This window comes from Erythrolamprus reginae, chromosome 1, assembly GCF_031021105.1.
Source record: "Erythrolamprus reginae isolate rEryReg1 chromosome 1, rEryReg1.hap1, whole genome shotgun sequence".
Lineage (NCBI taxonomy): Eukaryota > Metazoa > Chordata > Lepidosauria > Squamata > Dipsadidae > Erythrolamprus > Erythrolamprus reginae.
In genome coordinates this window covers 28,846,075-28,872,434 of record NC_091950.1, presented here as the reverse complement: position 1 = coordinate 28,872,434, position 26,360 = coordinate 28,846,075, and the positions used below count along the sequence as shown (strand labels likewise).

Sequence of the window (26,360 nt, the reverse complement as noted above, 5' to 3'; positions counted from 1 at the left end):
TCCGCTTCCGGGTCGTGCGAAGGATGGTTGCTGGGAGACGGGAGGGGAGGGAGAGGCTACAAAATGTTGGCGCTTTCGGCCTCCTGGCTTCTCTAACGGCGTGATCCTGCCTTGCAGGGTTGTTGTGTCTTGACCGCTTCTCTGTGAAGAAGCCATTGAAGGCTGCTCTCTCCTCATAATGAGCGAGTTTCGGATCCATCACGACGTGAACGAGCTCCTGAGCCTGCTGCGAGTGCGGGGCGGCGGGGAAGGGGCGGAGGTCTACATCGACCTGCTCCAGAAGAACCGCGCCCCTTATCTCACCACCACCGCCTCAACCCTCGGAGCCAAGGTGGATTGGTCGGGGAGGGAGGGGTGGAATCGGGGCTGCAGGGAGCAGCGGAGTCCATTCCGGCCCCGGAATATCTTCATTCTCCCACTTTGGCAACGCTAAGACTTGTGGACTTCAATTACCAGAATTCCTCAGCCAGCTTTGCTGACTGAGGAATTCTGGGAGTTGAAGTCCACAAATCTTAATGTTGCCAAGGTTGGAGACGCCCTCCTTTATAGTACCCAAAGTCTTACAAAGTCAGCCTCTTGCCCCCAACAATCTGGGTCCCCGTTTTAGCGATTTTCAGATGGATGCAAGGCTGTGCCAACCTATTTTTGTATAGGAGGGAATGAAATATTTTGAAGTTATTTTTTTTTAAAATAGTTTTTATTAAATAAGACAATACAATACAAAAATAACAAACGATTCAAAATAATATGTAAGCTTATACTTTAAGAGGAGGAAAAATAAACCATTTTCTATTATAATTATCAGTATCTATACAATGAAATTTATATAAAATATTTTCATTTTCTGGCTTGAATATTCGGTGTCTCTTCACTTGTCTTGGTCATTACTATCTTATCTATAAATCAACTATTTTCCTACCACCTTATGTTAAATCTCTATTAAATATTTAACATCCTATAAATACTTACTTTGTATATATTACATAGATATATAACAAATTCAATTGCATTGTTCAAAAATTCCTTTTTTTTAAGTGTTAAATTATTATATATATTGTAATTTTAATTTTCTTTCCTTTTCTTAAACCATTCATAAAAGCAATTCCAAATTTTGTAATATTGTGATATTTTGAAGTTAAATGCCACACAATGACCATTGATGGCTGAGATGGTCCACCTGGCTATTCTTGCACAATAATAATATTTAAGGACCCAACTGCAATCAATTTTAATCAAGGTTGACTCAGCCTTCCATCCTTCTGAGGTGGGTAAAATGAGACCCAGATTGTTGGGGGCAATAGGCTGATTCTTTAAACTGCTTAAAGAGGGCTGTAAAAACACTATGAAGCGGTTTGCTATTGCTAAAATGCTATTGCTATTTAAAAGGATTGACTGCCCCCCCCCCCTAAGATCTGAAAATAAATAAAGTTAGCCATAAAGTCCTTTTAGGTCCCAATGATTCACAAAGGGTTCCTCCCCCACCCTGCTTCCAGGATGGCGGAGCTAAGGGGGGGGGGGTATTTATACTGCAGGTTTATTTGTTTAATTTGTTATACAGTATATTTGTTGAATGTATTTGTCACCTCTTCGGCATGGGGACTACTCTGAATGGGTTACAATAAGAAGGAGTAAGAAGGAAAGTAAAATAATAGAAGAATAAAATAAATAATTACAAAGGAACACAAAGATAAATACATTAATATGATACCCCAAAAGATGGATGGGTGGAGAACAGAGACCAAGAGGGAGTAGAGAGATGCAGTCTGCCATCAATCTAGGAGCCACCTTCAGGTTTATCAGGTTTATTTGTTCATACCTGGCCTAAAAGAGCTGCTGGTTTTCAAAATATGAAGTTGGGTTCATATTTGTTGGTCTTCCTGACTACATTTTATCCCAAAGTGAGCCAGGTAATTCCAAATTCATAAAGTTATGCAGTGTCATTCAACCCATCAAGTTCAGTCCCCTGCTCAGGGTAGGAATCAAAATAATTAACAGATATGATAGCAAGGATGTTTTCAACAAGATAGAAGAAACGTGGGTTGTGGTAAGTGATGTTGGTTTCTTTATCTTATGTCTTTAACTTTTTGGCTATCTCATTACATTTCTTTGCATAATGGTGCTTACTCCAAAGAGGAATCGCCTAGTGGGTATGAATATATAATACAGTCAGAGAAGGAAAACCTATAGCATCTTTTTCCCCTGCCACCACAGGATCATAGTTCAGCTCCCCAGCAATTCTGCTTCGTGCCAGATGAAACAGGTTTTGCTAAGTAGAAAAGCACTCAGAAATTTATGGATATATATTTGTGTAGGTTTTTTGCTCTAGTGATATATAAGAACAATACTATTATTGATTTTTTTTAATTGCTTTTGAACACCACCCAAAGTCACATTCTCAAATTAGACAACTGTATAAAATAAATTAATTAAAATTTAAAAAATAAATAATAACAATAACATGTATTTCCTAGGTTAAAATTGCAGAATTTTCACGGACCCCAGAAGATTTCTTAAACAAATATGATGAACTAAAATCGAAGAACACAAGACATCTTGACTCACTTGTGTATTTGCTGTCCAAGCTTACAGAAGACAAAGAGGTAGAAGTTTTACTTTAGAAAGCCCATATAAAAACAAGTTTAATTCTTAGTTACTGGTAGTTGTATTGGTAAGAAAAGGAGACCAAGCATTAAAGGATTGAAGACCAGGGATGGGTTCCTCACGGTTTTAACTGGATCGCCTGAACCAGTAGTGACCTGCTGGTGACGTCACGATGGTGTCACAGGTCCACCATCTTTTTCCCCCCTGATTTTTTTACTGTTTGGAAGTTTTTTTCTCTGCTGCTGCTTGAAGAAGGGCTTTCCCACCCATCCCTGAATTTATACATACCTTTATTCCTTCGCCCCAAGCATAACTGATCAGCTCCTCAGCTGTGCTTTGGGCTAATTATAGCTACTGAGCATGCACGGAAGCAGGATTGCACAAGGGGACATGTGTGAGCATAGCGATGGAAACCGATGGCAAAGGAAAGTAGAACCCACCCCTGGTCAAAAGAAATCATGGTTGTACAGTGGGATCCAGAATCAAGTAAAAAACAAGGAAATAGGGAAATTTCTTGCATTCTCAAATTAACAGTGTTAGTTGAAGAATACCACAAAGCAAAATAAAGTCGGTTAAGTAACATTAATTTTCCATGTACATAATAACTTCTAAATGTAATATGGAGGGGGGTTTTCCATTGGAGATGATCACAGAATGCAGGGGATGAAAGGGATATTGGAAATTATCTCTCAAGGTTCAGAATTCCCCAAAGTGATTAGACTCAACCCTCAAGGTTCAGAAGAACTATCCATTATGGCTGTTACTATTATTTGTAGTATTATTGGTTAAAGTGGTATTTATTAAATTATTTTCACACAATAAATGTTTGGGGTGTGCATGAAGAATTTGAAACTTCATAAGGGAATCAGTGAGCTGAAGAGATTGGAAACCCCTGATTTAGATTGCTATCCAATCGTATAGCATAGCTGAGTGACAGTGAACAAGTCTTTATTTATACATTTCTAGAGGAGAATCAATTTTGTTCCTTTGTTGTTGTTGTTGTTGTTATTAATTAGATTTGCTGCCCTTCTCCAGAGACTCAGAGCGGCTATTTTGTTGAACAGTTCTTACCATTAGGAATTTTTTTCTGATGTCCAACCAAAGCCACTGAAACCCATTTAAATGATATAGGGCAATGGTTCTCAACCTGGGGGTCAGGACCCCTTTGGGGCTCGAACGGCCGTTTCACAGGAGTCACCTAAGACCATGGGAAAAGACAAATTTCCCATGGTGTTAAGAACTAAATCTTCTATTCTGGTGCCTTGGAACATATTTTTACAATCCAACCAATCAGGTGTTTACAGTGAGGGTGTCCCCCTGACCTTCCTGCCAATCAGCTTCAAGCTCTGTTGGGAGAATTGGCACTAGACTTATGGTTGGGGGTCACCACAACATGAGGAATTGTATTAAGGGGCCGCGGCATTAGAAAGGCTGAGAACCACTGATATAGGAGATCTTCTGCACAAAGGGAATAATAACCATTCTAAAAATTAAAGTAAACATCTTATTCAAGGATGCCTCAGGAGCTGAGTGAAGTTATTAATGGCACTCGCCATAAAGCTAGAATCAAGAACATCTGGGTAAGAGAACAAACTCACGTTGCCATACATACTCAAATTTCAGGGAATTGTCAGAAATGCAGGTAGATCATGCCTAGATGTGTTGGTAGACAGAGGTATTGTAAGTTCAGCAAATAATCAGGAAATTGTATATGTGAAAGACTAAAGCCTTCATTATTTCTGAATTCTGTTTTTTGGGCTATTTTTAGACATTACAGTACTTGCAACAGAATGCAAAGGAACGGGCAGAACTTGCAGCAAGTGCAGCAGCCGGCAACAGTGGTAGCAGCAGCCTCACTTTCTCTGTCCCCTCAACATCTTCCAAAATTACTGCTCAAGAACTGGAGGAGTTACGGAAACAGCTGGGCACTGTGACAACTGGCTCCAGCTCACAGCAGGTTCTTCCTTTGTTTATTTGCTGTATGTAAGCCATATCATCCAAAAGGCCATGCATGTTCTTTATGATTCTACATTTGTACATTTGTTTGTTTGAGTTGCATGACTATTTTTTATAGGGGTTTTTTAAAATTGTTTTTTTAACTATTGGATTTGTATATTGTGTATTGTCCTGTTGTGAGCCCCTCCGATTCCTCGGAGAGGGGCAGCATACAAATCTAATAAATTATTATTATTATTATTATTATTATTATTATTATTATTATTTATTGAGTAGAAAGTGAAATTTATTTTTCTACTAAGCAGTTGTAATTTACTTCTTACTAGAAAACCTTTAGAAAGATTAAAACCATTGGAAGGGTGAAGCTTTTTTCTTTTTCCTCTTTTAAATAAGTTCATTATTTTGGAGAGAAAAATAGAAAGTCATAAATTTCTTCCAGATTTAATTTTTTTCATTTTTTCTAATAGAAGCTTCTCTCTAAGAAAGCCATGGAATGCTATTTGAAAGTCAACTGATTATTGCCAAAAACGTCTAGTGGGGTTATGTTGATGTCGGAAGGTGATGTAGGAGATTGAAAATAAAATAATTGTAATAGAAACATAATAGGTAAATAAATTTTGAATGAAGAACACAATTTTTGTCAAACAAAAATTGGGGTTATTCAATATTATACATTTATCAAAAAATATAAGGAATCACAGGGAAATTATACTCTGGTAATTACTGGATGAATTTAATTTAATTTAATTTAATTTATTTGATTTATATGCCGCCCAATCCCATAGGACTCAGGGCAGTGGTATTGTATACTGCAATACGTTATGCATAGACTATTCATTGGCAACTTTAGTTAATAATAATAATAATAATAATAATAATAATAATAATAATAATAATAATTTATTAGATTTGTATGCTGCCCCTCTCCGGAGACTCAGAGTGGCTCACAACAGTGATAAACAATGTAACAAATCCAATACATTTAAAACCCATATCATTAAAATAATCAAACAGCTCAGTTACTCAAAATAGCCCTGAAATATTTCTTATAAGTTGCTTACTTATCTAGTACTCTGTTAACTGTTCTGGCCACTAAGTCATTTCTGAGTCCATATCTTGATATTGATTTTTAAAGCCCAGAATAAGCTACATGACAGACTTGAATGGCTTGAGGAATGATTCTTCCCGTATAAACCAGCCTGGCACTTTAGTCATTTTCTGATTACCTCTACTCTGGTTGTGGATGTTTAGAGTGGACCAAGCAAAGTTATATTTACAAGTTTTGAGCTCATTGTGGGATTTGACTGGATGAAATTAATTGGTTGGGTGGGTTAGAGGATTAAGAAATATTTTGTCTGTTTAAGTAAACATGGATAACATTGTTTTTGGCCACGCGGTAAATCAATTGCTAAAAATAGTTCATGCTGCTGTGACAGAACCAATTTGTCTCATCTCTTTGTATGACAAAAAGGCTTCTTATATTAGTTTGGTAGGCATTTCACTCACAGAATGCTCATGTCTCATTTTTCATTGGCAGCCTCTTGAACTTGTACGAAAGGCACTCCGAGAAAAGCAGAACAAGAAAAATTCTGGCCAGCCTATCCCGTCATTCCCTTCCTGGGTGTATGAGAGACCAGCTCTTATTGGAGACTTTCTCTCTAGCTCTAGTTTAAGTACAGATACAACTGTGCCAATAGGTGAGTAAAAGTGGTGGATTGTAAGAGACCATCTAAAGAAGCTCCGCAACAATGTATTGTTTGGCTGGAGCCTTTCATTAGCTCTTAAGCATTCAGCCTGTATGTTAGTAACCTCCAGTTCCTGCTAGCATACCTCAAAGGAACCCGGATGTAAAGTTAGAGATCTTAATCAATTTGTGCACATTATTCTGTTCAACAAATTGGGGAAGATTATGTTGTATTTTAATTGCATGCATTTAATAACGTGTAAACTCCATGCGTAAACTCCTTAAAACCCACCTCTGCCGTCAGGCATGGGGGAATTGAAACACCTCTCCCGGGCATGTTTAATTTATGTATGGTATGTTTGTGTGTGCGTCTGTTAGTATATGGGGTTCTTTTAAATCTTGTATAAATTTTAAAGTTTTCTGATTATTTCTGATTTGTTTTTATCTTGTTGTGAGCCGCCCCGAGTCTTCGGAGAGGGGCGGCATACAAATCTAAATAAAATATTAAAATAATAATAATAATAATAATAATAATAATAATAATAATAATAATATAAAAACTTGATCCTCCAGAAGCCTAAAATTTATTAGTTTATTTTTCCCTTCTCCAAAAAACAGTATCATATATCTTTTATTTCCTCATCAGGTACATTACCATTGACAGCCCAAGAGTCTGCAGTTGTAGAAGACCTGCTGTATGTTTTGATAGGTGTGGATGGCAGATACATCACAGCACAACCCCTTGTTGGTAGAGAGACTCGTACGTTTCTAGTGGATCCCAATCTAGATATGTCTGTTAAGGAATTGGTCACTAGAATCCTTCCTGTCGCTGCAAGTTACTCAATAATATCGAGGTACTAGCAATTTCCATAAAATGTCACTAGGGGAAACCGATGAAGGTGTCCAATTCTTATATGCTTCTTGCAACTACTCTGGAAAGCCAGTAATTGACCCAAAGGCTTGGATTATTGCAGGTTTATAGAAGAGAAATCTTCCTTTGAATATGGACAAGTAAATCATGCATTGGCAGCCGCAATGAGGACCCTCGTTAAAGAGTACATGATCCTGATAACCCAACTGGAACATCTCCAGCGCCAAGGGCTCCTGTCACTTCAGAAGCTTTGGTTTTATATTCAGCCCACAATGAGGACCATGGAAATCTTGGCTTCTCTTGGTGAGAAATTCTTCTTTCTTTGATTTATTGGAATGATGGGAAATATTTTCTGCTGGACCATCTTTCAAAATAGAAACATAGAAGATTGACAGCAGAAAAAGACCTCATGGTCCATCTAGTCTGCCCTTGTACTATTTCCTGTACTATTTCCTATATTTTATCTACCCCTATTGCAGTAAAACATTTATCTATATAAGTAGGGTGGCCAGCTTTTTTCATGAATCAAGTGGATTTTTTTTCTGCCTACATTTCTCTTCTTCAGTTGTGTATCTAAAGCAAAATCCTAAGTCAATTACTATTTTTAGTAACTACATTCCTAATACACTAAAATAATACCTGTTCCGTGAGGCAGGGAATGAAAGATTTGAACATCGCACCTCTACTTCCAAAGAAAAATATTACAACGAGAGCTAATATATCAGAAATCATACTTAGGTCTGCTAAAAGCCTAAAACTTCAGAACTGGAATCATGCTTTGACTCCATACTTCAACCAGTGGGTTAAAACTGCTGGTTTATGAGATTGTGCCTTTGGACCTTTTTATAAGATGGCTTGAGGCTAACATTCTTATTGTAATTTTAGTAGTTATAATTTAAATCTCCCTGAAAACTATTGAACTGTAAAGAAGAAGCTTTTAAAACTTACAGTGAATACATATTTGAAGAATACAATTACACCATTGTAGGGATTGTGTAAGCCAAATATTAGCTATGCTTTAGGATATAGACAGAGACAGTTATCTGAAAAAGCATGGTGAAGATTTGCCCAGAGACAGTGAGTCATACAATGGCCATGAACTTTTCACACAGTAAGAAAAAACCCTCAACAGCGCTCCTGGCACGAGATAAGACACTGGCAGTGTGATTGGCTGGCAACTCAGCTACCGATAGGTGCATAAAGTGAGAAGTTAACAGCCTATCATAAGCTGTTCAATTTGAGCTGATCACTTATAGATCAACAACCACTTTTACATGTGACTAATTAAGCATAATTGAGCCATGGGAATATGCAGAAACAGGTCGTAAGTAATATGGGGAAATCCGCCATAACTTTAAACAGTCATTAGACCATTTGTCAAGGGCAACCTATACCTGTACTTTGATGGTGTCAGTTTGACTGTCATTTATTCTGCTAGTAAAATTATCCCCACTCACATTCAAAGATGTTTAAAATTACATTTAGGCATTTGAGAGCTGCATTTAATGTTTTTCAGTATGCAGCTAACTAAGCTCAGTGAGTCTTTTTAAAATTGTCATGTTTAATGGATTATTATTATTATTTATTATTTATTTATGGATTAACAGTGTTGCAGCTGAATATTTGTTCAAGTGGGCTTTATGCAAAAAATTATTTTGATCAGCAAGCAGATTTTTTCCGCAGATCTTTCCTGGTAACTGCATTTTTTTCACAGTGAAGTTTTTAAAATTGTGTCTTTTTTTCCCCAGCTACTTCGATAGACAAGGGCGAATGCATGGGAGGTTCAACCCTCAGCCTACTCCATGACAGAACATTCAATTACACAGGGGACAGTCAAGCTCAGGAGCTGTGCCTCTATTTAACCAAAGCTGCCAGTGTTCCATACTTTGAGATATTGGAGAAGTGGATCTACAGAGGAATTATCAATGATCCTTATAGGTACCCTGAGGAATCCTGCACTTTTTTTCTTCTGGGTATCATTTGTGGTATTGTTGGGAGGCAAGATAAAATTGTTTTCACTGATGGAAATGGTGTGTTAGCATTGCCAGAGTAACCAGAGTATATATAACATACTGGAAAAAACAAAAATCCTTTTCCACTTTTGTATTCTGATTTTCCCTTACCCTCTTCTGTCCCTTCAGCCCCCCCTCCCCTGCCCTTCCCCTCCACTGCTCTTTATCAGTCCCAAACATTCATTTATTTTAATTTTATAGTGAATTCATGGTGGAGGAGCATGAACTCCAAAAGGAAAAGATCCAGGAGGACTATAATGATAAGTACTGGGATCAAAGATATACCATTGTCCAGCAACAGATTCCCGCCTTCCTGCAAAAGGTTGCTGATAAAATACTTAGCACAGGTAATCATTTAGCTTTCAGTGAACAGGAAAGAGGGCAGAGGCTCTGGAAAAACAATATTGTAAGCACCTTTAAAAAATGTGAAACTTGTACCTCCTTTGGTAACCGAAAATGAAAGGTTCACTTTTTATCATGAAAAAGTAATGGTGGGGCAGAGTACTAAACAATATACACCACTCTAGCAATTATATACACTGAAGACAATGAATACACTGTAACATATACAAAATTAATCCATATAACTTAATAATCCACAAATCAGATAAACATGGCCAAATGGTAGATCGCTCAAATGCGTAGAGTCAACATAACGGTTGACTAGTAGTTTGTCTTTCTTCTCTTTTCTTTACACAATAAATTAGTTTAAGCATACAGAAGAAGACAACTATGTAACTAAATAAAAATAAATACACTTAGCTGATATAAATCATATATAGAAGGGAAATGGTAAATTGGTGAAATGTATGCTTTTGAATCGCAATTTATGTTTAGTATGTTTGTTCATTGAATGTTGATTGTTTGTTTCATTGTCTTATTTTAAATGTTTAATAAAGACTATCCAAAAGAAAAGAAAAAGCAATGGTGGTTCACGGAGCCTGAGAAAGCCATATGGATGGAATCTTGCTGGCCTTGACAAATCCCTGCAGTTTTCCTAGGAAGTTTTTGGCAGTGGCTTACAATTGCCTGCATTTTAGGGCTAAGAGAGAGTGAGCCAGGGTCATTCACTTGATTTCATGCCTAAGGCTGGATTAAAACTCAGTCTCCCAGTTTCTGATCTGATCCTTTAACCACTAGACCAAACTCCCTTAGAAATAATTACATATTTTTAAATGTATCTGTGATATTCCAGGTGTGGATTCACTTCTCTTGGCTCCATCGTAAGGCAGAGCAAATTCAGCTTTGTTTGATGTAAAGTTTATATTCAGTCTAGACCCTTCTGAGTTATTCCTTTCTCCCTTCAGGGAAGTATTTAAATGTGGTCCGGGAATGTGGCCGTGATGTTACTTGTCCAGTAGCAAAGGAGGTTGTTTATACTTTGAAGGAGCATGAATATGTGGAACAGATAGAGAAGGCCTATAATTATGCCAGCAAAGTCTTGCTTGATTTCTTGATGGATGAAAAGGAGCTTGTGGCCCACCTAAGGTTTGCTTCATTTGTTATATTCAGAAAATATGGTTTTTAACCTTGCTTTGCCTAAGAGAATGATTCAGGGAGGCTGGAAACGTGCTGGCTTTTGTTACCATTTCTCCTTGTAGAAAATATGTCTTTTTTTTTCTTGAGCAGGTCTATCAAACACTACTTTCTCATGGACCAAGGTGACTTTTATGTCCATTTCATGGATTTGACAGAAGAGGAGTTGAAAAAACCAGTAGATGATATCATTCCCACTAGATTGGAAGCTCTTCTGGAATTAGCATTACGTATGAGCACAGCTAACACTGACCCATTTAAAGATGATTTAAAGGTAAATGACTTTTTGCAGCCTGAAATGAAGACAAGATATTATAAAGACAGATGTCATATCCACAGAAAAAAACTGGGAGGTTTAAAAAGTTACCTGTTTCTGCCTTTATCAAGCCAGTAATATAAAACTTTCAGGACATAAAAAAGCAACCAGAACCGCAGATACACTATTAAACAACTCAAGAGAACACTTAAGTCACACTGTTTGCCATACAAATCCAATAAATAAATAAATATAAGCCAAATCGAAGTGCAACTGAAAGCCTTTTTAGAGCAAAGGCTCATGTTAATTATCATATACGTACACACACACACACACACATATATATATATATAAGTTATAATTATATATACTGTATAATTATAGAAGCATATAAGCAACATACTATATTTTGTGGGTAGAATAAATGCCTTTTGTTTAAACTCCCTTACATGCATTATCCAACCTAATCACTTAATAATGCCTTATAATTAACAGAAAGAGTATTTTTTCTCTCTCCAGTATCACATTTGTCAGATTCGTACTTTAGCTTTAAGCTAACCTCGTTGCTCTTATGCTTTCTTTCAAGATTGACTTGATGCCGCATGATCTCATAACACAGCTTCTGCGAGTTCTGGCCATTGAGACAAAGCAGGAGAAGGCCATCATCAATGCTGATCCAACAGAGCTCACTCTCAGTGGCTTGGAAGCATTTTCTTTTGATTACATTGTGAAATGGCCATTGTCTCTCATCATCAACAGGTAAGCAAATTAGGGGAATTCTTGCCAGAAAGAACCACATCATTTACACGTTGCCGTCAGTATACTTTTATAGTGGTTTGATCACTGATTATTTAATACAGTAATCTGGGGTCCCAATATAAGATGTGTTTAGGATGGACTGAAAAATATCCATGCCTGGATGGGCAGTGTGATGGCTCAGTGGTTCAGATGTTGGAAAGCCAACTGCCAGGTGTAGACCTGAGCGCCACGCAACAAGGTGATCTCCCATTACTTGCCCCAGCTTCTACCAACTGTTTTGGGCACGGATCTCCGGACCGAACCCCAGCTCATAAATCACTTATTTTATGATAAAATCCTACTCTTTATTCAAAATCAAGCATACATGAATGAAACGCAAGTTTTAAAACAGCACTGTTTTAATAGTGTATCTGCAGTTATTTATCTCTTTAGAGCTAGCTGTAATCTACGTCCAGGAAGAGCACCAGAAACTCATTCGTATCTGCATTCCTGAGATAAAGCCCATTCATTTACTTAAACATATGTGTCTGCTCATCAAAGCTTTCCCTAGCACAGCACCCAACAAGGATTGTCTTTTTGAAGCAGAAATCATGGTTTTAAAGCTTCGCTCAAGCACACCCATGGATGGGCTACTGCTCAGACGGAGGGGGGAATGCAGTGGGGTAGCAAAAATGGAGCTCCACCCCAGAACACCCAATTTGCACTAAAAGATGTTGAAAGAAAATGCAGGGCGTCCTGCATAAGCCACACCCACAGTGTGGTAGTAAAAAGTTTGGTAGCCCTTCACTGAGCACACCCCCAGTTTCGCATCTCTTCCATGGAACGGCGTTGATTCTCCACGCCTCATTTCCCACAATCCTTTTCCTTTATACTACCTGAAAGTGACAGCACACCTCAAAGTGGCTAAGGCTGTAAACTAATCCCTTTTACTCCATAACTCCTCTCGCCTTCGAAGCATTCTTCTATAGCGAGGGTTGATCCAATTGCTTTCCACTGTCGTGTCTTCCTCACTCTCTGTCTGGGACCACTCCCCCACTGTCACATCGGCCCCCTCTAGTGGTTCCTCAGGCTCAGTCAAGTCACTTTCTGCCTCACTCACTCTCTGCTTCATCTGGCAACCCCCCTGGCCCTGGGTATCCAGAGGGGCCTGTCTCATCCTCCTCAGAATCTGACATAACCTGAGGTGGACAAGGAACATTCACAACACCAACCTAGCAGTTTGAAAGCATGCAAATGTGAGTAGATAAATAGGTACCACTTTGGTGGGAAGGTAACAACGATCCGTGTTGCTCCACATGTTCTGCGCTGCGGTGTGATGTCATGCTGGCCACATGAACATGAAAAAAGTCTTTGGACAGCACTTAATGGCTTTGTAATGGAGATAAGCATCACCCCCTAAAGTCAGCTATGATTAGCAAAATAAGATTATCTTAACCTTATGCCTAGATAAATAACCTGAGAAAATGTAATGCTTGCTTAGCATTTGCTTGTAATTTAAAATTATTCGAAGATTTCACTTCTATATGTTGCTATCTTTGTGCTTGACTTGCAGAAAAGCCTTAACACGGTATCAGATGCTCTTCAGACACATATTTTATTGTAAACACGTGGAGCGGCAGCTGTGCAATGTCTGGATCAGCAGCAAAATAGCTAAGCAGTGTTCCCTACATTCATCAAAATGGTAAATGATCCCTCAGTGTTCAGTGGACTAGAAATAGTTGTCCAACTATTTATGCAAACAGCCTTCTACCTCTGACATCTAGTAATACCCTGTCAAGGAATGTTTCCCAACGTGGAAATTCTTAGCCTCCAGTTATGGAGATACTGGGAGGAATCTTGGTGCTTTCTGAATAAATTGGTTTTGCCATTCTAAAAGTGAAGGAAGTAAAAAGTAGTGATGGGAGAACCCAACGGTGTTCGGGTTCGGCAAGTTCGGCTGAACTTTACGCAAAATTCGGCCGAACTCGAACCCGAACGGGGAATCCCTCCCACGAAGAGATTCCAGGGGCGGAGCTTTGACATCACCGGCAGGTTGCTAAGAACGCCACGGTGATCACTTCCTGGATTCCATAGAATCCAGGAAGTGATCACCTTGGCATCCTTAGCAACCTGCCGGTGACGTCAAAGTTCTGAACGCCGAACACAACCCCGAACTTTGCCCGTAGTTTGAAAAAAAAAATGTGTTCGTGTTCGGCTAAATATCAAGTATGTTTGAAAGGTAAGAAAATATGGAGCTGCAGCTGCTTCATAGAAAAATCTGCTTTGCAATGAATGAAGTTCTTAGTACTTCAGTATTATCTTCAGTGACAGAGGTGACTTTTCTGGATTTCTGCTAGCGATTGATTGATTGATTGATTGAACTTTTATGCCACCCCTCTCCACGGACTCAGGGTGGCTTACAATATATAACATCTTAAATCCAATTAATTAAATTTAAAATCTAAAAAACCCCCAAACAATAAAAAACAGTCATTCCATTCGATCAACTTTCTCTCAACACATTCATTGGCCGGGGGCAAGAGTCTAGTGGCCCCAAATCTGACGGCATAAATGAGTCTTAAGACTCTTGCGGGGGGGCAGTACGAATCTCCAGGGGGGAGCTGATTCCAGAGAGCCAGTGTCCCCACAGAAAAGGCTCCTCCCCTAGGCCCCACCAACCAACATTGTCTAGTTGACAAGATCTAGAGAAGGCCGACTCTGTGGGACCTGACCCGTCGCTGGGATTTGGTTCTCAGTGCTAGTTAACAAGGTCATGGACTCAACCCATCTGCTTGCAAAGCATAGCAATAACTACTCTTAAGGCTCTGTTTGCATGACCCATTATGTCAGAAGTGTCAAACTCAAGGCCTGGGAGCCGGAGCCGGCCTGCGATGTGCTTAGATCTTGGAAACAGTGAAGGACTGGCCCACAGTGCCTCCAAGTGGATGGGCTGCGTGCAGCTCTCCCGAGCTCTGTTTTTGCTGGGAGAGGGTTGCGGGAGGCCGTTGCAGCCGAAACAGTTCGGGAGCCTGTTTCTGATAGAGCACTTGGGAGGCCATAGGCACCCCCAAAGATGACTGATGTTGAGCTGGCTATGCCCATCCTGGCCCCCCAAAATCAAACACAACCCTGAAATTGAGTTTGACACCCCTGCCTTAAGTCATATGAACAGTTCATGTGTGGTTCATTGACTATAATTTATTTTATTTTATTTTATTTTATTAATCAGATTTGTATGCCGCCCCTCTCCGCAGACTCGGGGCGGCTCACAGCAACAATAATACAATGTAAACAAATCTAATATTTAAGTTAATTTAAACCCCCAATTTAGAAACCAATCATACATACTAGCATACCATGCATAAATTTTATAAGCCTAGGGGGAGGGAAAGTATCAATTCCCCCATGACTGACGACAGAGGTGGGTTTTAAGGAGCTTGCGAAAGGCTAGGAGGGTGGGGGCAACTCTGATATCTGGGGGGAGTTGGTTCCAAAGGGTCGGGGCCGCCACAGAGAAGGCTCTTCCCTGGGTCCCACCAAACAACATTGTTTAGTCTTACCTGAAGCATAATACATCCCTGAAAGTGAATTGGCTGTTGTTTAGATTTGTGAAAACTAAAATTGAAACCTACAACAAGAATTGATTCTATATCCTGGTTCCTGCAAATAAAACAACAAATTCAGAGGGATGGTACCTCTTGGTGGCAAACATGCACTACCCTGACAATCTCTCTTGAGTTTGTTGTCTCTTTATAGCTTCATCAACCCTAATGAATGAACTTTTCCTTGGGCTCATTGCTTCTCTCTTTTTAGGTTTGCGGGTGCTTTTACTCTGCGTCAGCGGATGCTCAATTTTGTGCAGAATATCCAGTACTATATGATGTTTGAAGTGATGGAACCCACATGGCATATTTTGGAGAAGAATCTGAAGTTGGTTAGTCTGGATCAAACTATATTTAGCTGGAATAACTAAAAAGTGCATTGTGCTGCTGAGTCAAAACTATAGGACCCAGTTGGTTTCTGCCATCTATTTTAACTGCCTATTAGCAAAGGAGTTATGTGGATGGGGGGAGGAGAGAATCTTCCACCACTATGGCTCTTCTAAATCTGCAGTAGGTTTCCCGGGTGAAATTTTTGGTAACCTATGGCAACTAAGCAATTGGATACAAGTACAACCGTTAGAACAAAACTTAACCATTCTTCAGACCACAGTTGCTCCTGAAATATACGTAGCTATCTAGATTACCAATGCTACCTTGAGCAGTTACCATCCTTTTTGATTAGCTATTGCTAATCCAGCTTCCTTACTGGTTTAAATCTTTGGGAGTATAGATGTTGCTAGGCGATATCATTGCTGCTAGGTACACACAACATGTTCTAGCCAGGCCAGTAAAAACACAGTAATGTTCACACACCGTGTTCATTTGATTAATTTTAGTGTTGATTACTCAGTTGTATTCAGTCCCCAGCTCACTTGGTTGGTTTGTGATTGATTAGGTGAACTTTGAAAACCAGTTAACTCCCAGATTGAGTGTTGAGTAAATTGAGGGGTTTGAAGAAACTTGTTTTATATTCCTGCGGAAAACACAGCTAGAACTGATAGCTGGAAGTTGTACGAAAGCCAGTATTAGCTTTAAAAAAACTTCCAAACTATGAGGACCTGAAGGCTATTTGAAGAGAAATATTTGAATTTAAGTGGGCTACCACTTGTGTGAGATAAACTAATTGGATTTTGTTCTGCAAAGCATCAACCGAGATTACACTAGGTATGGGGTAGGCAAAGTTGGCTCTTCTATGACATGTGGACTTCAACTCCCGGAATTCCTGAGCCAACCATGCTAGCTCAGGAATTCTGGGAGTTGAAGTCCACATGTCATAGAAAAGCCAACTTTGCCTACCCCTGCACCAGGTGACTTCTAACTTCTCTTCCATGATTGCTGCAAGAAGGGTTTGTTGATGTTATTATATCTCCTTCCATAGGCCTCCAATATTGATGATGTCTTGACCCACCACACAAGCTTCTTGGATAATTGCTTGAAGGATTGCATGCTTACCAATCCAGAGTTACTGAAGATTTTTTCCAAACTGATGTCTGTGTGTGTCATGTTCACCAATTGCATGCAGGTAGGACTGACATAGCTGTAAGTCTTCTAGATTTTTTGAGAAGGGCCACCTGCTGAATTATGTAGGACCTCAAAAGCGATATGTGTATGCTTTGGAACAGGAACCTTAGCACCTGTGGGAAGTATTTTAAAGCACCTGTCTGTTGTACTGAAGTACAATGTTCCCTCGATGTTTACGTGGGATGCATTCCGAGACCGCCCGCGAAAGTCGAATTTCCACGAAGTAGAGATACGGAAGTAAATACACCATTTTTGGCTATGGACAGTATCACAAGCCATCCCTTAACACTTTAAACTCCTAAATTACCATTTCTCATTCCCTTAACGACCATTTACTCATTATTACTGGTACTCACCATTGAATAAGACACTTAGTGATCCTGATATTTATAAACATAGTTATTTATTAACAATAGTTATTGTTTTTGCGATAACAACGCTGATTGGCCTAGATTTCGGCCAATCAGCAATGGCAGACGAAAGTTTGGCAATGACGTATGACGTCATCGGGCGGGGAAAAATGTGGTATACAAAAAAAAACACGAAGTATTTTTTTATTAATATTTTTTGAAAAACCGTGGTATAGGCTATTGGCGAAGTTCAAACCCGCGAAAATCAAGGGGACACTTTATTCCTTTTCCCAGGTTGCACAGTTGTCTAGGGTGGGAAAGATGCAGTTTTTTATTTATTTATAAGAGTAGTCAATTGCTGCAATTGTACCAATTCTTGGCAGCATATAACAAAATGAAAAATAAATCAAGTAAAATTATTAGCTTCATGGCTGCTGCTGGCCAAGAAATCAGGGAGGGCAGATGTGTATCAACCAACCACATCACAATAATGCAACTTAAATTTAGGAAATTTGTTCCTTGCTGTGTCTTAAACACAACCTTTAAAGCAACACTGCTTTAAAGATAGGCAGTATGCAATGGGCATTAAGTTAATGCTTTCACATGCTCTAGAACAGTGATGGAAAACCTTTTTTTCCTCGGGTGCCAAAATAGCATGGGAGCATGCACAAGTACCCACACCCATAATTCAGTGCCTGCAGAGACTAAAACAGCTTCCCCTGCCCCCTGGAGGCGGGAAACGGCTGGTTTCCCAGTGTCTGGTGGGCCTTATAGGCTTGTGTTTCGCCCTCCCCAGGATCCAAAGGCTTCCCTGGAGCTGGGGAAGGGTACAAACGCCTTCCCCTATGCCCCTGGAGGTGCCCTAGAAGCCGAAAATGCCCTCCCAGAGTCTCTGTGCAAAGCAAAAATCAGCTGGCCAGCACACAAATGCATGTTGGAGCTGAGCTAGGGTAACAGCTCACATGCCAGCAGATATAGCTCCATGTGTCAACTGTGGCACACATGCCATAGGTTCGCCATCACTGCTCTAGAACATGAAAAATTGTGCAGAATCCTAATATTATATGCATTTTAAATACTCCACCCTTTCTGCTTTTCTTTCTGCTTGCCAGAGATTTTCCCACAGCATGAAGCTAGATAATGAAATGGACCGCCTCACTGTAGAGCATGGGACTATGAGAGGGCCACCTACTAAACAGGAAAGAGTAGAGGAATCCACACGAAAGCAGCTTGCTAATAAGGTAAGTTATGGGTCCCAGGCTCTTCCCATTTCCTCCCTTACTCTAACACAGCACTTGGAAATGTTAAGCGATTGCATTTTTGCGCTGTATCAGAACCACTAAGTTAACTCATACAAATGGTTTAGTCAGCTAAACACCATGTGTATGTTTCATTTTGGTTTATGTGAATAACAGTTGGAAGGGATCTTGGAGGTTTTTTACTCTAATGCCTGCTCATGCAGAAAACCCTATGCCATTTCAGATAAATGGTTGTCCAACCTATTAAGTTAATGGACTATAGTTTATGGCTAAGTACTATTTTAAAAAAAATATGTGGGAAAACTCAGAACCTTTCTTTCCTCTTAATGCTGTACAATCATAGAAATCATTTTTCTCAGTAGAATTTGCAAGCTCTTTCAGCACTTTGATGCCCTTTGAAGTTCTAAATCCATTTGCTATGAAATGTACATGAAACAATGTAGGATTGCAGCAGTCTTTCAGTTTTTGAGTTAGAAATTATGCTTAATTTCCCGCATTTTGCTTTTTCAGTTTCTAGCAGAACAGGCAGATTCTCTGCATGTAAGTTCTGGCTTTGAGGCAACAATAAACAAGTTTGACAGCAATTTCTCTTCACATCTGCTGGACCTCCTGGACAAACTGAGCATTTACAGTACCAATGACTGTGAGCACAGCATGATCAATATCATCTACAGGTAAGCAGAGATTTTTTCTCCCAGGAAAAAAAAAGTATATTCCTCTTTCTCAGCAACCTCTGCTGAGTGTATAAAACATAAACTGTTTCAACTCCTACCCTCAAAACGTCGCTATAGAGCACGGCACACCAAGACAACTAGACACAAGAACAGGGTTTTTTAATTTATTTTATTATTAGAGTTGGAACTGATCTTGCAGGTCATGGAGTCCAATCCCCTTCTGGTGCAGGGGATCCTACATCACGCTAGTCCAATAGCAGTCCAGTCTTTTCTTGAAAGTCTCTAGTGTTGGAGCGTTCACCACCTCTGCAGGCAAACCATTCCACTGGCTGATCGCTCTCACCATCAGAAAGTTCCCCCTTACTTCCAGGTTGAATTTCTCCTTGGACAGCTTCCAACCGTTGCTCCTTGTCTGGCTCCCTGGTGCTTTGGAAAATAATGTGTTCCTCTCCTGTCTGTGGCAGCTTCTCAAGTATTTGAAGACTGTTATCATGTCCCCCTGGACCTCCTCTTTACTAGACTATCCAGGCCCAGTTCCTGCAACCTTTCCTCAAATGTTTTAGTTTCTAGTCCCTTTATAATTCTGGTTGCTCTCTTCTGCACTTTTTCTAGAGTATCAATGTCTTCGGTTACGAGTTTTGGTAACCAAAACTGAATGCAGTACTCTAGGTGTGGTCAAACTAGGGTATTATAGAGTGGTATTCGCACCTCCCTTGTCTTGGAGTGTATTCCTCTGTTTATGCAGCTCAAGATTGTGTTGGCTTTTTTAGCCGCTGAACTTTTTTTTCCCGAACACCATCACTCTACGAAACAAATAATTTCCTCAACACTGTTAAACTATTTACTAAGTCTGCACTACTATTACTACTAGTTTTTTCTCATTTCCTATCATCCATTTCCTCCCACTAATGACTGCATGATTGTAACTTGTTGGTTGTGTCCTTAAGATTTTTATTAATATTGTTTCCTCATTGCTTATTTGACCCCTATGACAATAATTAAGTGTTGTACCTCGTGATTCTTGAAAAATGTATCTTTTACGTACACTGAGAGCATATGCACCAAAGACAAATTCCTTGTGTGGCCAATCACACTTGGCCAATAAAGAATTCTATTCTATTGTTCTCTAGAAACATAGAGACATAGAAACATAGAAGTCTGACGGCAGAAAAAGACCTTATGGTCCATCTAGTCTGCCCTTATACTATTTTCTGTATTTTATCTTAGGATGGATATATGTTTATCCCAGGCATGTTTAAATTCAGTTACTGTGGATTTATCTACCACGTCTGCTGGAAGTTTGTTCCAAGGATCTACTTACTACTCTTTCAGTAAAATAATATTTTCTCATGTTGCTTTTGATCTTTCCCCCAACTAATTTCAGATTGTGTCCCCTTGTTCTTGTGTTCACTTTCCTATTAAAAACACTTCCCTCCTGGACCTTATTTAACCCTTTAATATATTTAAATGTTTCGATCATGTCCCCCCTTTTCCTTCTGTCCTCCAGACTATACAGATTGAGTTCATTAAGTCTTTCCTGATACGTTCTATGCTTAAGACCTTCCACCATTCTTGTAGCCCGTCTTTGGACCCGTTCAATTTTGTCAATATCTTTTTGTAGGTGAGGTCTCCAGAACTGAACACAGTATTCCAAATATGGTCTCACCAGCACTCTATATAGCGGGATCATAATCTCCCTCTTCCTGCTTGTTATACCTCTAGCTATGCAGCTCTAGAGAGCTAGAGTTATCAATGGCTATATTGATAGCATGTGTATACTCACTTCAGGATCAGACTGAGTATGGCTTTACATTCCCAGTGCTGGGGAAGAGATTTTGCTCTTCACATCCTATTTGCAATCTCCCATAATCTGAGGTGGCAGTGGGGAAGTAGAAGCTGGGCTACATGGACATAGCTCTTTTTTCAATTCCTCCCATGGTCCACCCACGTAATCTCTACCCTTTATTTTCTAGACTGGACTTCAATGGCTTCTACACAGAACAACTGGAGCGCATGTCTGCAGAAAGGAGTCAGAAGTCTGTTTTGCAAGTGGCTCCTCCTCCCAAAGCTGCTGCCACCTCTCAATGAAAGGCCTGGTTTTTATGAAAGTCATTTTCCCAAAGAAAAGTGGGAAGACTTAAGGACTGCGTCAAGAATGACATGGTTTCATCAACACTTATGTCACAGAAAAGTTGAGGAACAGCAGTGGAAGTATAAAATACAGACTCTAGCAACAACAGTGTGTATAAAGGATTGTGACTCCGAATGCTTCTATATTTTTAAAATCCAAGCATTTCAATTCTAAATTTTCTGTACTACAGGTGAAAACTAGTGTTTCTAAGTAGCATCTTTTATCTTTAAAAATGTACTTTTATATGTTCATGTTTAAGTCCTGGCTAATTGTGTCAGTGACAGCTCAATTCAGTCAAGAAATAAGATATTTGGATCAGGTATTAACAATTTGGAGTAGAATCAGTAATATTACATGAACTTTCATGGACACTTTTCACTGCCATTAGCCAACTCATTTTAGTATTTGCACTTTTGCCGAGAGCTTAACTATCTTCTGTTGTGTACACTCCATTCAGATAAAGCTTCACTGAATGTAATCAAATTCATCTGGAGTCTGGCTTGTATAAACCTATGTGTGTGTGCATGAGAAAATCAGTTAACAAAAGAGTCTGATAAAATGAGGGAAATCTGTGCATTGGGAATAATAGAAGAAGCAGAAATTAGATCTGTTAACCACGTTGGGAACATAGTGGTGGAACATAGCTACTAATGCCACAATTTGAAATGCCACTATGAAACGAAATCATTTTGAAGTCCTGAATTTTACATTGATATACAGTGAACCCTCGATTATCGCGAGGGTTCCGTTCCAGGACCCCACGCGATGATCGATTTTTAGCGAAGTAGCGGTGCGGAGGTGAAAACACCATCTGCGCGTGCGCAGATGGTGTTTTTGCTTCCACTGCCGCCCGCCCTTCGCCCGCCCACCCCGTTGCTCGCGCCTGGGGTGCGCGCGCGCTTGGGGACACCCCAGCTCCGCTTCCCAGCTGGGAGGCGGAGGTGGGGTGTCCCCAGGCGCGCGCGCTTTCCCCAGCAACGCGCGCGCGGTGGGGACACCCTAGCTCTGCTTCCCAGCTGGGAGGCGGAGGTGGGGTGTCCCCAAGCGCACGCGCTTTCCCCAGCAACGCGCGCGCGGTGGGGACACCCTAGCTCCGCTTCCCAGCTGGGAGGCGGAGGTGGGGTGTCCCCAGGCGCGCGCGCTTTCCCCAGCAACGCGCGCGCGCGTGGGGACACCCTAGCTCCTCTTCCCAGCTGGGAGGCGGAGGTGGGGTGTCCCCAAGCGCGCGCGCTTTCCCCAGCAACGCGTGCGGCGCGTGGGGACACCCTAGCTCCGCTTCCCAGCTGGGAGGCGGAGGTGGGGTGTCCCCAAGCGCGCGCGCTTTCCCCAGCAACGCGCGCGCGGTGGGGACACCCTAGCTCCGCTTCCCAGCTGGGAGGCGGAGGTGGGGTGTCCCCAGGCTCGCGCGCGCCGCCCGCCCACGCTGTTGCCGGCTCCGCTTCCCAGCTGGGAAGCGGAGCTGGGGTTTCCGCGCGCGTGCCGCCCGCCAGCCCACGCCGTTGCTCGCGCCGCCGCTGGGGTCTTACCGGGGCAAGAGGGGGAAGACCCAGGGAAGCCTCTGCCCGGCGGGGAAGCTCCACCATCTACGCATGCGTGGAAGGGCACGCATGCGCAGATGGTGGAGTTTACTTCCGGGTTGAAAACTAGCGATATAGCCCTTTCGCGATGCTCGAGGACGCGAAACTCGAGGGTTCACTGTATACCAGAGGAATTCTGGAGGGGTGGGGAAAAGTTGTAAAAGTTGAATTTTTAAAGACTACCAAAGACGAACACGAAAGAAAGCAAACTGGCTGTCAGAATAGATATGGAAACCAAGAGAGCCCAAGCCAAGAAAGATTCAGGAGGAAAGATCTCCAAACTGAACATAACAATTTCAAAGAGCTTTTGGAAGACACAATAAATCAGGTGTCCCCAAACTTGGCATAGCTGGCTGGAGAATTCTGGCAGTTGAAGTCCACAAGTCTTAAAAGTTGCCAAGTTTGAAGACTTCTACAGTAAATAATATTGCAATAATACCTGTAAAAGCACGAGACATGGAGTTCAAAAGGATCTCTGAACTTAGATTGTTGCAACCTTAAATTGATATAGGAAGTAACTGATTCCAAGAAAATGAAACAAAGATGGAAGAAATTACTGAAACATTGTACCCTAGAAACATCATTATCCAAGACACCTTAAAACACATTCCATACTTTCAGGAAACCTCTAGTATTAGAAGATGAAATCAGATCAGCGCACCAATGAAGGTTATAAGAACCGATATAACTTCAAAAACATGGCAAACAAAAAAAGAATTGTAAATGTTCTAACCAAAGTATCCCAGAAAATCTGGGAAATGACAACATGCCCAACAGTTTGTAAAAGTTCAGTACACATATCAGTACCAAACAAAAACAACAAATTTACCAGAATAGGAAACTATCATGAAATATCTCGTATGCAAGCAGGGTGGATAAAAATTGGTTTTTTTAAAGTTTAAACTGGAATTTTTAAATCAAATTTATTTTAATAAAATGCTTTTGGAGTAAAACAAATCTAAAGATAGTTTTCTGTTTAAGATAACATTAGTAATTTAGTTTATTTAGCATGAAATGAAGCTTAGTTATGTAGCATGAGGCTGTCTGTTCTGCAATATTGGGACTGTCAGTGAGGCAACTGCGAATCAGAGGAAGAACTGCGGGATATAGATGACAGTTGCTCTTTAAAAATTGATTTAAATTGAGTCAAGCCTTAAATCAAGCCTTTTAACTAGTGATTTAAATTGTGACTTAAATCGACTTTATTTAAATCAAATCCACCCTGTATATAAGCAAAATAATGCTTAGGATCCTCCAATCCATATTTAACCTCTATATTAGTGATGGCGAACCTATGGCACGAGTGCCACAGGTGGCACACAGAGCCATTTCTGCTGGCACGCAAGCCATTTCCCTAGCTCAGCTGCAACGCACATGTGTGTGCCGGGCAGCTGATTTTTTTGGCTTGCACAGAGGCTCTGGGTGGGTGTTTTTGGCTTCCAGAGAGCCTCCAGGGAGTGGGGGGAACATTTTTACCTTCCCCTAGCTCTAGGGAAGCCTTTGGTGCCTGGGAAGGGCGAAACACAAGCCTACTGGGCTCACCAGAAGTAGGAAAACAGGCCATTTCCAGCTCAAAAGGCCCTCTGGAGGGTGGGGGAAGCTGTTTTTGCCCTCTCCATGCATTGAATTATGGGTGTGGGCACTTGTGCATGTGCGATATCACCCACCCACACTCTTTCGGCACCTAAGGGAAAAAGGTTCGCCATATGGAAAGGAAAATGCCAGACAAACTGGTTTAGAAAAAAAAGGATAAAATACATAATTACTGGTACATGTTGATTAAGAAAACCAAAGAATACCCAAAGAAATCAATATCAACCTCATGGTTTATAGAAAGGCTTTCAATAGTTGAAGCTGTCCAATGTTCAGATGAAAATGGAAACCCCAGAATATGTTAGCCAAAAAAACCTATAGAGACTACTCAGATATAACAATTTGGAAGGAACTTTTGAAAACTGACAGACTCCAAGGAGTCGAAGGATTGAGGGTTTACTCTCTCCTATTTATCCAACCTACGTCTAGAATATGAATCAAGATACTGAAGCTTGGTTGGGAAAAGGATGTGCATAATTTTAAAACTGAAAGAACTTGCATTATGCTGATATTAATCAGATAAATGAAAATGCCCGGGATCTGTAAGCTCAAAGTCAAGCAGCAATTTTTTAAAAAATGGATTAAGATCAAATATAAAGATGACGTAAATAATGGCAGCGAGTATTTTATTTTTTATTGTATTTTTTTTTTCATGTATCCTGAGAGCATATGCACCAGACAAATTTCTTGTGTGTCCAATCACACTTGGCCAATAAAGAACTCTATTCTAAAGCAATGAGCCTCAGAATTAAGATACTGAAGTGGTGGATAGCTTCTGCCTTTTTGGATCTACAACTGTGGCAACAGTAAAGAAAACAACAGCAAAGAAATTATTCCACCGTCTAGCACTTGGTAACAAGACGTTCCACCGTCTTTCACTTGGTAACAGTGAAAGCCTGAGACAAGCTACTCAGATGTGTTTGTTTCTATGCAGATCACAATTGAGCATGCAGTAGCCTTCCCTGTGAAACACTTTATAGAAACAAAAGTTGGGGTTTGAAAAAGAATCACAGAAAGTTATTGACACTTTTGAACTTTGGTATTGGACAAGAGCCTAGCAAAGCCATGGATAGTCAAGAAACCAGATACAGTAGATGAACCACAGAACAAATCAATCTGAAGTTTTAACCCAAGGCACAAATAGGGTACAAGGTTGAAATTATTTGTTGGACACAGCAGCCCTGTCTTGGAGTCTATAATTCTGGGAGTAATGGAAGGGAAAATAAAACAACTAGCAGCAAGGTGTATGAATTCAATTATAGTGATGAAATTGAATGCACTGATGGAAGCGCTGAAGACAGAAAAAATTGGGGATAGATCATCATTAAGAATCTATCTGAGCATTCATTAAAATCCAACACTGATTTGATGTAACAATCATTCATTATAGATTTTAATAAAGTCTTGGTTTCTGAATTTCTACTTTAGTTATTTTATTTTAAACAATTAAGATCGGAAGACAGAAAATTCTAACATTATTGAGTTTTTGTTTCATCCTACATCTCCCAATAAATACTAGCCATGGTTTGTTTAATAATAATAGTAATAGTAAGAATAATAAGAATAATAAGAATAATAATAAAAGAAGAAGAAGAAGAAGAAGAAGAAGAAGAAGAAGAAGAAGAAGAAGAAGTAGTAGTAGTAGTAGTAGTAGTAGTAGTAGTAGTAGTAGTAGTAGTAGTTGGAAGGGACCTTAGAGGTCTTCTAGTCCAACCCCTGCTTAGACAGGAAACCCTACACTACTTCAGACAAATGGTTATCCAACATCTTCTTAAAATCCTCTAGTGTTGGAGCATTCACAACTTCTGAAGACAAGATCTTCCACTGATTAATTGTTCTAACTGTCTACTTAGTTCTAGGACTCCAAAATCCCTCTCACAGTTGCTACTATTGAGCAATGTACCACATATACTCTACCTGTGCATTTTGTTTTTCTTGCCCAAATGTCCCTTTTTTCACCATTGAATTTCATTGTTATATGAAGGTTTTTTTTAGCAAT

General features: G+C 40.1%; 1 protein-coding gene across 1 annotated transcript; it reads left to right on the top strand.

Moving 5' to 3' along the window:
- Positions 1-21,674, top strand: TUBGCP2 (tubulin gamma complex component 2). The gene is made up of 17 exons (XM_070748612.1): positions 1-331; positions 2,472-2,600; positions 4,370-4,558; positions 6,095-6,254; positions 6,888-7,095; positions 7,216-7,415; positions 8,861-9,050; positions 9,326-9,471; positions 10,432-10,612; positions 10,754-10,934; positions 11,503-11,675; positions 13,228-13,356; positions 15,468-15,588; positions 16,635-16,778; positions 18,240-18,368; positions 18,897-19,060; positions 21,034-21,674. Exons 1-17 carry the CDS (start codon positions 179-181, stop codon positions 21,146-21,148), a joined length of 2,712 nt encoding a protein of 903 aa, XP_070604713.1. The 5' UTR covers positions 1-178; the 3' UTR covers positions 21,149-21,674.
- Positions 21,675-26,360: the final 4,686 nt, after the last annotated feature.

Coding starts and splice junctions, on each gene's coding strand:
- TUBGCP2 (XM_070748612.1), top strand. CDS start 179: ATGAGCGAGTTTCGGATCCATCACGACGTGAACGAGCTCCTGAGCCTG. Junction 6,255..6,887: donor AGATACAACTGTGCCAATAG/GTGAGTAAAAGT, acceptor TTTCCTCATCAG/GTACATTACCATTGACAGCC. Junction 19,061..21,033: donor ATGATCAATATCATCTACAG/GTAAGCAGAGAT, acceptor TTTATTTTCTAG/ACTGGACTTCAATGGCTTCT.